The 10,724-nt window shown below is 35.0% G+C and overlaps 1 protein-coding gene and 1 pseudogene across 3 annotated transcripts; both read left to right on the forward strand.

Annotated features, from left to right (window-relative positions):
- Positions 1-3,720: 3,720 nt before the first annotated feature.
- LOC148192384 (MLP-like protein 43) lies at positions 3,721-5,670 on the forward strand (annotated as a pseudogene). The gene is made up of 2 exons (XR_015782306.1): positions 3,721-3,960; positions 5,192-5,670. The product of XR_015782306.1 is annotated as an MLP-like protein 43 (transcript).
- A 3,682-nt stretch (positions 5,671-9,352) lies between these two features.
- LOC148192385 (uncharacterized) lies at positions 9,353-10,237 on the forward strand. Of its 2 annotated transcripts, XM_088098303.1 has the most exons (5): positions 9,359-9,477; positions 9,556-9,660; positions 9,762-9,810; positions 9,891-9,986; positions 10,075-10,237. In XM_088098303.1, exons 1-5 carry the CDS (start codon positions 9,431-9,433, stop codon positions 10,162-10,164), a joined length of 387 nt encoding a protein of 128 aa, XP_087954429.1. In that variant the 5' UTR covers positions 9,359-9,430; the 3' UTR covers positions 10,165-10,237. The 2 variants fall into 2 exon arrangements, 1 of the variants encoding a protein (XP_087954429.1); XR_015781970.1 differs by having other exon boundaries at positions 9,353-9,477; positions 9,764-9,986.
- The last annotated feature ends 487 nt before the right edge of the window (positions 10,238-10,724 follow it).

A 10,724-nucleotide genomic window follows, 5' to 3' on the forward strand; every position in this document is an offset into this window, starting at 1 on the left:
GTGACATCATATTTTGGTGATAATAAAACTGGACCAGAACATGTTAGAAGTCGTAAAATCGAAATTGGGTCCTTACTTGTGAAAATCGATGTTTCAAAAGATAAAACTTGATCTTAATCACTTTAGATTAGTAATAGGGAGAGTTAGGATCATCTAGGCAAGTTTAATTAAGCTTAATACACGAATTAGGGGTGTTAGAAGTTGGGGAAAATAACTAGAAATGGTAAATGGTGTGTGAGTTGCATAATTCTGCAGAATTTGCGTTCTGTAGATTATGCCGACTCGTTATGCGAGCTGTCTCGCATAGTGAGATCTTGTAGAGAGTGCTCACTGTCTGAGTCATTCGTTGTGCGAGTAGGGGCGTTGTGCGAATGAGCAAAGGGTGTTGCTCTTTGTTTGTGGATTCGCGTGGCGAATCCTATCCTTATGCGACTGGTGGTGGTTTGGAACCACTGTCCATTTAATTGGAAAGGCGAATGGGGCGCATGGTGGTGCCTTGTATTATTGACGTAATTCCATGATCTTCAAGGAGAAAATTCATGGTGGTGCCCTTATTGTTTAGAATGATTTGCATGGTAGCTCAGTCATGGGGGTTATCCTGGAACTACAATGGTCAATCATTCTCAAGTAGAGAGGATTGAATCATGTCGTGAGTAGTAGCAGGAGGTCCTAGTCTTGGGTGCTTCCAGTATGGCCCAAGGTGAGTGATAACGGACTAACCTAGTAGTGTGGTAGGGTGAAACCCATTGGCAATGGCTTTGCAAAGTAGTAGAGGGCACCACGAGTGCATGACCCGCCATAGCTCGGCAATCATTCTAAGTCCGGATGAGTCAAGTTTAAGTGCAACAACTCATGTTTGTATAGTCCAATATATCTGTCTTTATTTGCATATGGTATGTGGATGTTATAACATGATTTTTATATCTAGCTCACCATTGCTTCTGTGTTTGTGTTTTGCTTGGGTATGTTTTTCTTTTGCAATGATCGTCCACTTAGATGTGAGGAGAGATGGATGAGGTGCCTCTGGAGCATGCTTTGGAGGAAGACAATGTTGCTGATTAGTTTCATTAGGACTCTTAGTTGTCCTTATTATTTTGAAATACTCTAGCATGTTTAAGTTTTAAATTATGACTCAATTTGGGATGACTGTAAGCTAAACAACTTTATTTACAGTCTACTCTAACTGTTCTCTTTTATTAAAATATGGATTTACTATAATATTATATGCTTCTATATATAATCTGGGATGTTACAATAATTGTTTTTTAATAATTAATAATTAAGTCTCTCAATATTTAATTAGATTTTAATAATTTATTTTATTTTAAAAATATTTTAAATAAGTATACTTATAAAACAAATAATATATTTGTTTCTTAAAAGTGATAAAAAAAACACTATACATAAATATGAAAATAAAAAAATTAATTTCTTCCCTTGTTCTGAAATATAACTAAGGTTTAAACCCTCAGATCGTCCCCATATTTATTGTGAAATCTCAAGTGGGTCTTTGTTTTTTAAACTGTTAGAACTGGGTCCATATACTTGTAAAATATAGTCAAATTTGTCCTCTCCATTAAGTTTTGATAGACGGTGTTAAACTATGATGATGTGTTTATGCCGATGTACATTGTTTTGATTATGTTGAATTTTTATTTAAATTAAAAGATTATGACATGGAAAAATTGAAAAGGGTCAGGCCCTTAACCACCGTGCTCCTCATCCAATCAGGCCATGGGCCTCGTCGCCAGTCTCCGGTCGCGGTCAGAGCTTCGCCGGCGGCAGCCACTCCTCGACTCTTCGTGTTCTTCATTGTCGTGACACGGTGAATCTCTCTGCCCCACCACCCTATTTTTTTCTCCTTCAATCCCCTTCTTCCTTTATACATATATATTCACCTCATTCCAATATGCACAAAAATAAAACAAACATAAACAAATATGTGGTTATCAATGCCCTGGAACAATGGAACCTCCCAAGTTTGTGATTCATAAACAAATAAATAAATAAGCAAACTTTTGTACATATGATTCATTCATTTTTGGTAAAATGGTTGTTTGCAGCACTTGCAGGGGAGCTTTGTCGTGGGGATACAAAGCATTGTTGTGGGGATATAGAGCTTTGTCGTGAAGATGACACTAATTTTTGAGTGCCTAATTTATTTCTAATCAATTTTTCAATTTAAAAGTGATGTGGAACAAATTATTTATGCCATTTATATAGAATTCAATGGCCAAGGAACCATATTTAGTAAAACCTACGGTGCAGAAACAACAATGGTAGCAAAGGCAAAATAAGTGGGTATTTCAAGCAAAAGTTTTGCACAAGCACGTCAACTATGAAGATGACACTCATTTCGGAGTGCCTAATTTATTTCTGATAATTTTTTGAACTTAGAAGTGATGTGGAACAAATTATTTTGCCTTCAACGACGACAGTGCGACCAACTCCAACAAGGACAGTCCAACCACGCTTCAACTTCAACGGCACCATGAAGGAATCTACAGCGGAGGAACCACTACCATTGTCTCCGGCGTGTCTCACTAAGGACCCTCAGGTAAATGTCCAATCAATTCACAACACCTGATTGAGTATTACCAGGAGGTGATGAAGGAGAAGACAGCGCAAATGGCCGAACAACTGGAAACAAGCCCTTTGTCGCAACATAGGCATCGAGTGACGGCGTGTTTGGCTAAGAAGCACAAGAGTGACGACAGCGAGGCCATAGACTGTGGAAGTGTGGGTGGTTGAAGAGTAGAAGGTTTTGTTTCGTGCCATGTCAAACATTGATAATTTAAATAACAAATTCCATGTAATATAACACTTATACATCAGCATATTACATGTGCACCAAGTCAGTAGATTTTGACGCTATGTGTGAAAATTCAACAGACAAAACTTAATTGGCTCAATTATTCAAATATATGAACCTAATTGATTCAATTTTACAAATATATGGACCAAATTTTGACAGTTTAAAAAACAAGGACATACTTGAGATTCTTCAAATATGAAGAGACAACATGAGAGTTTAAACTATAACCAATTATCTAATTTTTTATTTTTATTTATTATAAACCATATGAAATAATAAATGTTGAGTGTATTATTTTAGTTGGTTCAAAATTATTATTGATATCCAGCACCACTGAGTTCTCAACTGAGTATAATCAACTGAGTGAACGCAGCATAAGATTTTTGACAAGAAATCAAATCTTGAAAACAGCACCAACGGCAGCATTCAATCACCTCCTAAATCCACACCGCATCACAAACAACACAGAAGCATTAATCATCACCGATCCCGCCGCCAATCAACTGAACTGCAGCCACTTCAAAATGCAACACGTCTTCAAATCTTGAAAAGCATCTTTCCCGATTTACTCAAACCCATCTCCAAAATATGCATCCCACCTCTTTCCTTTCATTAGTGTAAAACTGATAATTTAATAATTTGATTACTTTATTATTTTTTCCTACAAAATAAAAACGATTATTAAAAAAAATGGTGCGTTCGTACGGTCACTTGACTAGTTAAAAAAAAAAGAAAAACAACCACTTAGGTTAAGCATAGTTACATATTAAAATATACAAATAATTAATTATCTTATCACATAAGCCAGAATTTATTTCTTCAAAAGCATTAAATTCTCAATTAATTTTATTAGTTAGCAGCCGAAGAGATTGGTAAGGTTTTCCTATTTAAGGATTCTCATCCCTCTCTACATTATCCCATTCGTTTCCTCAGTTGTTTGTTTCTGCAATCCTTCATAATGTCACTTACCGGAACAATTAGCACTGAACTTCCAGTTTATGCAACTGCAGACAAATGGTTCCACATCTTTTCCAAAAAACTCCACCATGTTCAACACGTTGCTGGTAAAGTTCATGGAGCCAAACTCCATCAAGGTGATGATTGGCATACCAATGATTCGGTCAAACACTGGACTTATACCTTAGGTAATTATGTTCATAATTAAATTGTGTTTAAATATATCTGTTAGACAAATCAAAATGCGACAAATTCATGACTTAACTAATATTATTCCTTACTTAATTTTAATGCATGTAGATCAAACCTATAAAGCTATTTGGACTATGCTTTTCAATAAGTATTGAAAGAATAAGAAAATAAAATAAAATAATTAATTCTTAATTATTACATATCCCGAAATTCACAATTACCCTAGAAGTTAAACTCAATTGCTGAATAAGCTAAAATAAGATAACTAATGTAAATGACAATAAACTAGTTTTACTCATGCATATAATTTATTTAGTATTCTTATTTTTATTTTTTATTATTGTTGAAATGGAACTTTTGTGGAATTACTGATAATAAGTTTATCAAAAACACTAATTAATTTTCTTACATTATATGTTTTTCTTATCAAGTTAAGAAAATATCTAGAAAGATTGATTTATCAAACCAAAATAAGTTGTGTTTAAGGATTTGTGTTGACCTCGCATCAAATAGAGTTAAGCCTGATTTATAATATACAAATAAACTTTACAATACAAAGTCAATTATGTAAAACTAAGTTACGTTTAAAATTTATTTCTTAAGATAAATTTACAATATATATATATATATATATATATATATATATATATATATATATATATATATATATATAAAGTAATCTTATTTTACAAAGTGTTGTTTGTTGAGTCTATTATGTCATCCTCTATCGTGCTATTTTCAAAGTTCATTTTAAAGTAGAATCTATTATGTCACTCAAAGTTCATTTTAAAGTAGAGTCTATCATTTCAAAATTCATTTTAAAAAAATGTGTTGTTTGTAGAGTCTGTTATGTCATCCTCTATCGTGCTATTTTCAAACTATTATTTAGTTTTATGTTATATATATATATATATATATATATATATATATATATATATATATATATATATATATATATATATATTTAGAAATAAGGTAAGTAAGTTAAAAAATTTATATTGATTAAAAATAAAGTAAATTTATAATATATAATAGAGGTAAATCTCAGTTTAATAAAATTGAATTAAACTTAAAATCAATTTTTTATTTAGAAACCGAAATTGAGAAATAAAAAACATTTATATAGAGACTAAAAATATATTTGTCATGAAATTAGCAAATGAGTCATCAATTACGTATTCTTCTAATATTTTAGTTGATTAATAATTGGTTATTGTGAAACTGCAGACGGTAAGACAGTAACATGTCTTGAAAGTATTGAATCGGTTGATGAAGAGAACAAAAGAATTAAATACAACGTCTTTGGTGAAGCTGTCGATGATAAATATAAGACGTTGAAGATAATCTTTGAAGCCATCGAGAAAGAAGGTGGCAAAGCTGCAATCAAATGGACTATTGAATATGAGAAGCTAAGAGAGGATGTTCATCCTCCATATGGCTACCTGGAATTATATGACCATATCATTAAGGATGTTGATGCTCATATTGTCGAGGCTGAAAAAGATGCCACCAAATAAGAATTGAAAGAAGGTTGTGGCCAAAGATAATGCTCATGTATGTACTATAATATCTGTGAAGTTTTATATATGTGGAGAATATAATACTTTTATAGTTTGTGTGCAATAATAATTAATAAGATGCATGTGGGTGATATATATATCAGAAAGGTGTTCAATAAAAATATATCTTTTGGTCTTCTTTTATCATTGGATTTTGTCGGTATATATAATACTAGAATCGTATTCTTCTAAATATGTTTCTTTATATAGAGTGCACAGTCACATATAGGAATAACAAGTAAAATATACAAGAACATTGAATTGTATATTTAAATATTTAGAGGGTTTTCGGCTTTTATATATGATTAAATATAATTTTTTAATTGATAAATTATTTAACGACTATTTTTATCAATAAATAATTCTTTCTATCATAAAGGTTGCTTCTAGAACTTAATGTACAAACTATTGGACCATTTATCCCCATACATGGTATACTATTCTATCCTTACAAAGCTTTCATGCATTTTGTACCACCACCTAAAGAAGGATCTTACCCTATACCAGAAATTATAGTTCCTAGTACACAAAAAGGTATAGTTCTTGCATTTCCGAAAATTTTCAAAACCGTATTCCATACATAAATCTTCCCAAATACTTGAACTTATTGTTTCAGCTCAAAGATGATAAACATTTCTTCTTCCATCTTATACTAAAACGAGAATCCATTTCCATGATCTTTCACACTTTTTATATAGGATAATGATACTTTAACAATATAGTTTGACAACATTTTGACACGGGTCACGTGTCAAACTTTAACTGGTCCACAGGTCTCTGATATACACGAAATGAGAATAGTCAAGGAGGACCACAATCAAATATGCATCCGGAGAACAATACAAATACTGTACCAAAATTTTATCAATCTTATCCATAAACTCCAACGTACATGTTATAGAAAATTATGAAAAATAATTTTCCCAAACTATCTAATCGGACAATTCAAAATTTCACATAAACGATTAAAAAATTAATTGTTTGTGTTAAATTTCAAACGGGAACTAAGTTTCACTCAATTATATTGTAATAATCTAAGAGACCAATCATAACAACACAACAAAATTTTATCACATGCATATTCAAAAGTCAATAACATGTATATATCCAAAAGCCAACAACATGCAAATTCGACGATTAATAGGATGCATATTTGAAAGTTAATAACATGCATATCAAAATGCAGAAAACATGCATACCGAAAAGCCAATAACATGCATAGACAAAAACTTTTAAACAAGAATGTTAACCTTCTTAACCGATTACAAACGTAGTGGAGGAATTTGAGGAGTCGAAAACTCAAAAAAATGCTGCCCAAAATGCAAGAAATTGTCGCCCAAGGAAACGAGCAAAACTGCACCAAAACACAGCAAAAACTCATTTTAATCGATTCAAATGGAAGATAATCCATCACAGACTAATTTAATCAGAGTAAAAGTAAGTTTAAACTGTCCAAAAGAAAAAAACGTACCTGAAAATGAAAAGCCACGAGGGAAAACGCGAGGAGGAAGATCATGAATACTGCGCGTAACTGCCCCAAGTTCGCGGAAAGTGTAATAAAACAACCTTAGACGTCGGGGCCCTCCCTCATCGGACGTCTATGATGATAGCGAGTGAAACAATATGTACAACAACAATAAATTTTGCTAGGATAGAGTCTAAACCATAATTTTGATATCATGTTAACAAATTGACTTTAAGCATAACTCAAATGTGTTTTTGCAAAGATAGCTTATATGGATGAACAGAGAGTAAAACATTTGAAGAAACATTCCTAGAATGTCTTGCTATCTTTAAACGTTCTTCTAATCCAATGCAAAACTTTGTACTTTTGTAATCTGCATAGATAAAGAGAACACACCAATAAACAAAAGGGTATAATTCATTCATGCATCCATCAGGGCCAAATGCTGATAGGTTTAGGAGTTATCTGGGCAAGTTAGCAAAAAGTCATGTCTCTATCCTTCATGCATGTTGGGATGACGTCCCAGAGGTCGACAAGAACCTCTTATGGCAAGATGTTCAGGTATGTTTATACTTCATGCAATTTGTGATATACTTATCTGTTATGTTTTCTTTTGGTAACAAGTTTTTGGTTTTAAACAGCAACATTTTGATATTCCAAACACAATGCAAATCAGAAAGAAAGTGTTATCGCATATAGCGATAAGATGGAGGGATTTCAAGACAAGGCTGACACGACTATATGTCTTTGGAGATAGACAACATGAAAATCCATCTCAGCATTATACCTTCACAGAGGAGGATTGGATGCAGTTTCGTGCATCTAGAGAGTCTGAGGAATGGAAGGTATGTTTCTTAAGATCGCCTTTCATTGAGTTTTTATGATTATACACTTACTTATATACATGGTTTCACAGGATAAAAGGTTAGCCGCCCAAGAAAGACAAAAGTTAAACGACGCACCCCACTTGTTATCACGAGGTGGATATGCAAAATTGGAGAAGAAACTGAGAAAGTCTAGAGCCGATGCCTTGGGACTTGAGTCGCCCGACCTAGCACCTGCACCTGCTAGGTACGAGCTGTGGAAGGCTGCTCGGACTAAATCTGATGGGAACATGACATCTTCCTCAGCTGCCTTGATCTCACAGAGAATTGTAAGTTCAAATTATAAGCAGTTATTTGATTGTGTATCTATCACAGCATGTCTTCTAAGTAACTTGGTTTTTTTATGTGCAGGATGAGTTGGTTGAGCAGCAGACTCAGGGCACATTTGCTGGCCAAGGTAGGGACGACATTCTGACAACGGCCATTGGAAGGCCCGAGCACCCAGGACGTGTACGTGGAGTTCCTGGGGCGATTGGTCTTCGTGACTATTTTGGCCCTACACAGAAAACCCCCCAATCAATGAGTCAGGAGACACTGAGGCAGATGGATCTTCAATGGGAGGAAAGACTCAACCAAAGCATGAGATCAATGGAGCAACGATTCATGGAGCAGCTACAAGAACAAAAACAAATACAAAGAGCGCTTGAAGAAAAGCTGCATTCCATGACGCAAGGCGACATGGGGGTCGATGAAACTCCCACACCACCTCGTGTCAGCACTAAAGGATCATGCTCTGCTGTAGACCCCACTCAGTATAGCGGTCAATATGAGCTATTGGTTGATGGGGATCCCCCACGCATTGTGGCTGTCGGACGAGTGCTTGAGGGAGGGGAGACCATTCATGGTGTTGCCATATTACCCCAGCACGTGCGTGTGACCATTGACGAGGTTCGGGATCCCCAGGCTCAGGTGCCTGTACCCACTCCAGAAATTAACTTTGTGGGGGAGGCCATAGGATCATTTATTGCATGGCCTAGAGCATTGATCATGTCCCACATCGCTACTCCACAGGTATAATGTCTTTTAAAATAGTATTTCTATGTTTATTCTTCATATAATTGTTGACAAAGCTTTGACGTAAATTCTTATCTTCAGTTCACACGTCCTCAGAAGCAGCCAATTCATGATACAGTCATACATGAAGATGATGAGATGGCTGAAGCGGAGGATGATCCTCTATCAAAGTTAGTGACAAAATTACCCAGATTAAAGAAAGCATCATTAGAAGTCTACTGGGATTTGAGGGTATTTGGTCTTCCCCCACATGTGCCAGTTTATATCACATTTTCTGATGCATTGGAGGTGATTGGGGGAGACAGGATGTTGAATATTTCCATCATTCAGCTGTGGTGCATGTAAGTTACTCAATTTGGTCTTTCATATTACTTTTATTTACATTGTTATATAGTTTCTAACAACTTAACTTTGTTGTTTTAGGTACATGGACACAATCGTTGTAGACCAAGGTCGGTCTTCCGTGTACGGATTTGTTGAACCTCAGACCATTCAACCGTCTGGTAACACACTTCAAAACAGACAAGATTATTTGCAAACATGGATGGATGAGTCAAAAAGAGACGTATACCTTGTGCCATACATTGACGGGTAGGTGTTGTTATATGTGGTCAGTTTATTATTATAGTTTCGTTAATTAGTTGAATAACTATTTGTCCTTCGTGATAGGTCGCACTGGCAGCTGATGGTAATCCTTCCCAAACAATGTAAAATTATATTTTTTTGTTCGTTGCACAGGAGGATGAAAACTGAGTTGAGAACCATGCTTCAAGGGTAAGTGTTTCTCCAAAAATGACTTTGAATTTGATGTTCACCTTCAACTTTTATGATAAAATAGTCATATTAATTATACTTTGTGTTTTCAATCTGTACAGAGTTATTGGTAAATCTCGTGGTCAACTGGTTCAAGTTTTGTATCCAAAGGTTGTAAGTCATTTAACGTTTCCTTTTCATTTATGTTATTGAATGATCTAAATTCTTAACTATTTAGTTTGTTATTTTAGTGTAACCACCAGGTAGATTCATGGGAATGTGGCTTCTATGTGATGTGTTGGATTAAGACCATCATTCGAGCAGTCATTACAGATGACTGGAATGAGGTAATGATGTATACCTTCAATACATTACAAATCATATTCATCTACAACTATATATGAAACAATAATGAATCTTTGTTGAATTTTGCAGCGCTTCAAGACTACATCGCCTATTACAGAAGACACAATTAAACAGATAAGGCAGGAGTGGACCGCTTATCTTCTGCAAAGATGGAGTTAGGAATAGTTATATTTCTTGTTGAACATTGTTTAGTTTTTTAGTTTAAGTTTTATGTTGATAGTTTGGTAGTGGATTGAACTCCACATTAAGTAGAACTTTGTTTATATAAAATGCATTTTTATATTATTGCAAAATTGTTCTGGGACATTTTTCTGCTTTTCAGGTGTGGTTTTATTGAAAAAATAAACTAATTTTTAAAAAAAAAACGCCCAGTAGACGTCCGTTAGTGCACAGTCGGACGTCTACAGACGTCTGTCAGTGCACACACGGACGTCCACCCCCCAGCTCCTACCTAAAACATTTCAGCAAGGTAGACGTCAGGGGGGAGGAGGCGGACGTATATATAGACGTCCGTCCAGACACAACGGACGTTTATATAGGCGTCCGTCCAGACACAACGGACGTTCATGTAAACGTCCCTCCTGACACAACGGACGTTCATGTCGACGTCCGTCATGACACAACGGACGTTCATGTAGACGTCCGTGCTGACACAACGGACGTTTTACAGAGACGTCCGTCCTGCCACAACGGACGTTCATGTAGACGTCCGTGCTGAC

The sequence above is a fragment of the Vigna umbellata genome, chromosome 9, assembly GCF_029865625.1.
Source record: "Vigna umbellata cultivar VRB3 chromosome 9, Vumbellata_1.0, whole genome shotgun sequence".
NCBI classification, from domain to species: domain Eukaryota; kingdom Viridiplantae; phylum Streptophyta; class Magnoliopsida; order Fabales; family Fabaceae; genus Vigna; species Vigna umbellata.

Bases quoted from the DNA above. Each gene is read 5' to 3' on its own strand.
- LOC148192385 (XM_088098303.1), top strand. From the start codon at position 9,431: ATGGATGAGTCAAAAAGAGACGTATACCTTGTGCCATACATTGACGG. The intron at 9,478-9,555 runs GTAGGTGTTGTT...CCTTCGTGATAG, and splicing joins CTTGTGCCATACATTGACGG to GTCGCACTGGCAGCTGATGG. The intron at 9,987-10,074 runs GTAATGATGTAT...TGAATTTTGCAG, and splicing joins TTACAGATGACTGGAATGAG to CGCTTCAAGACTACATCGCC.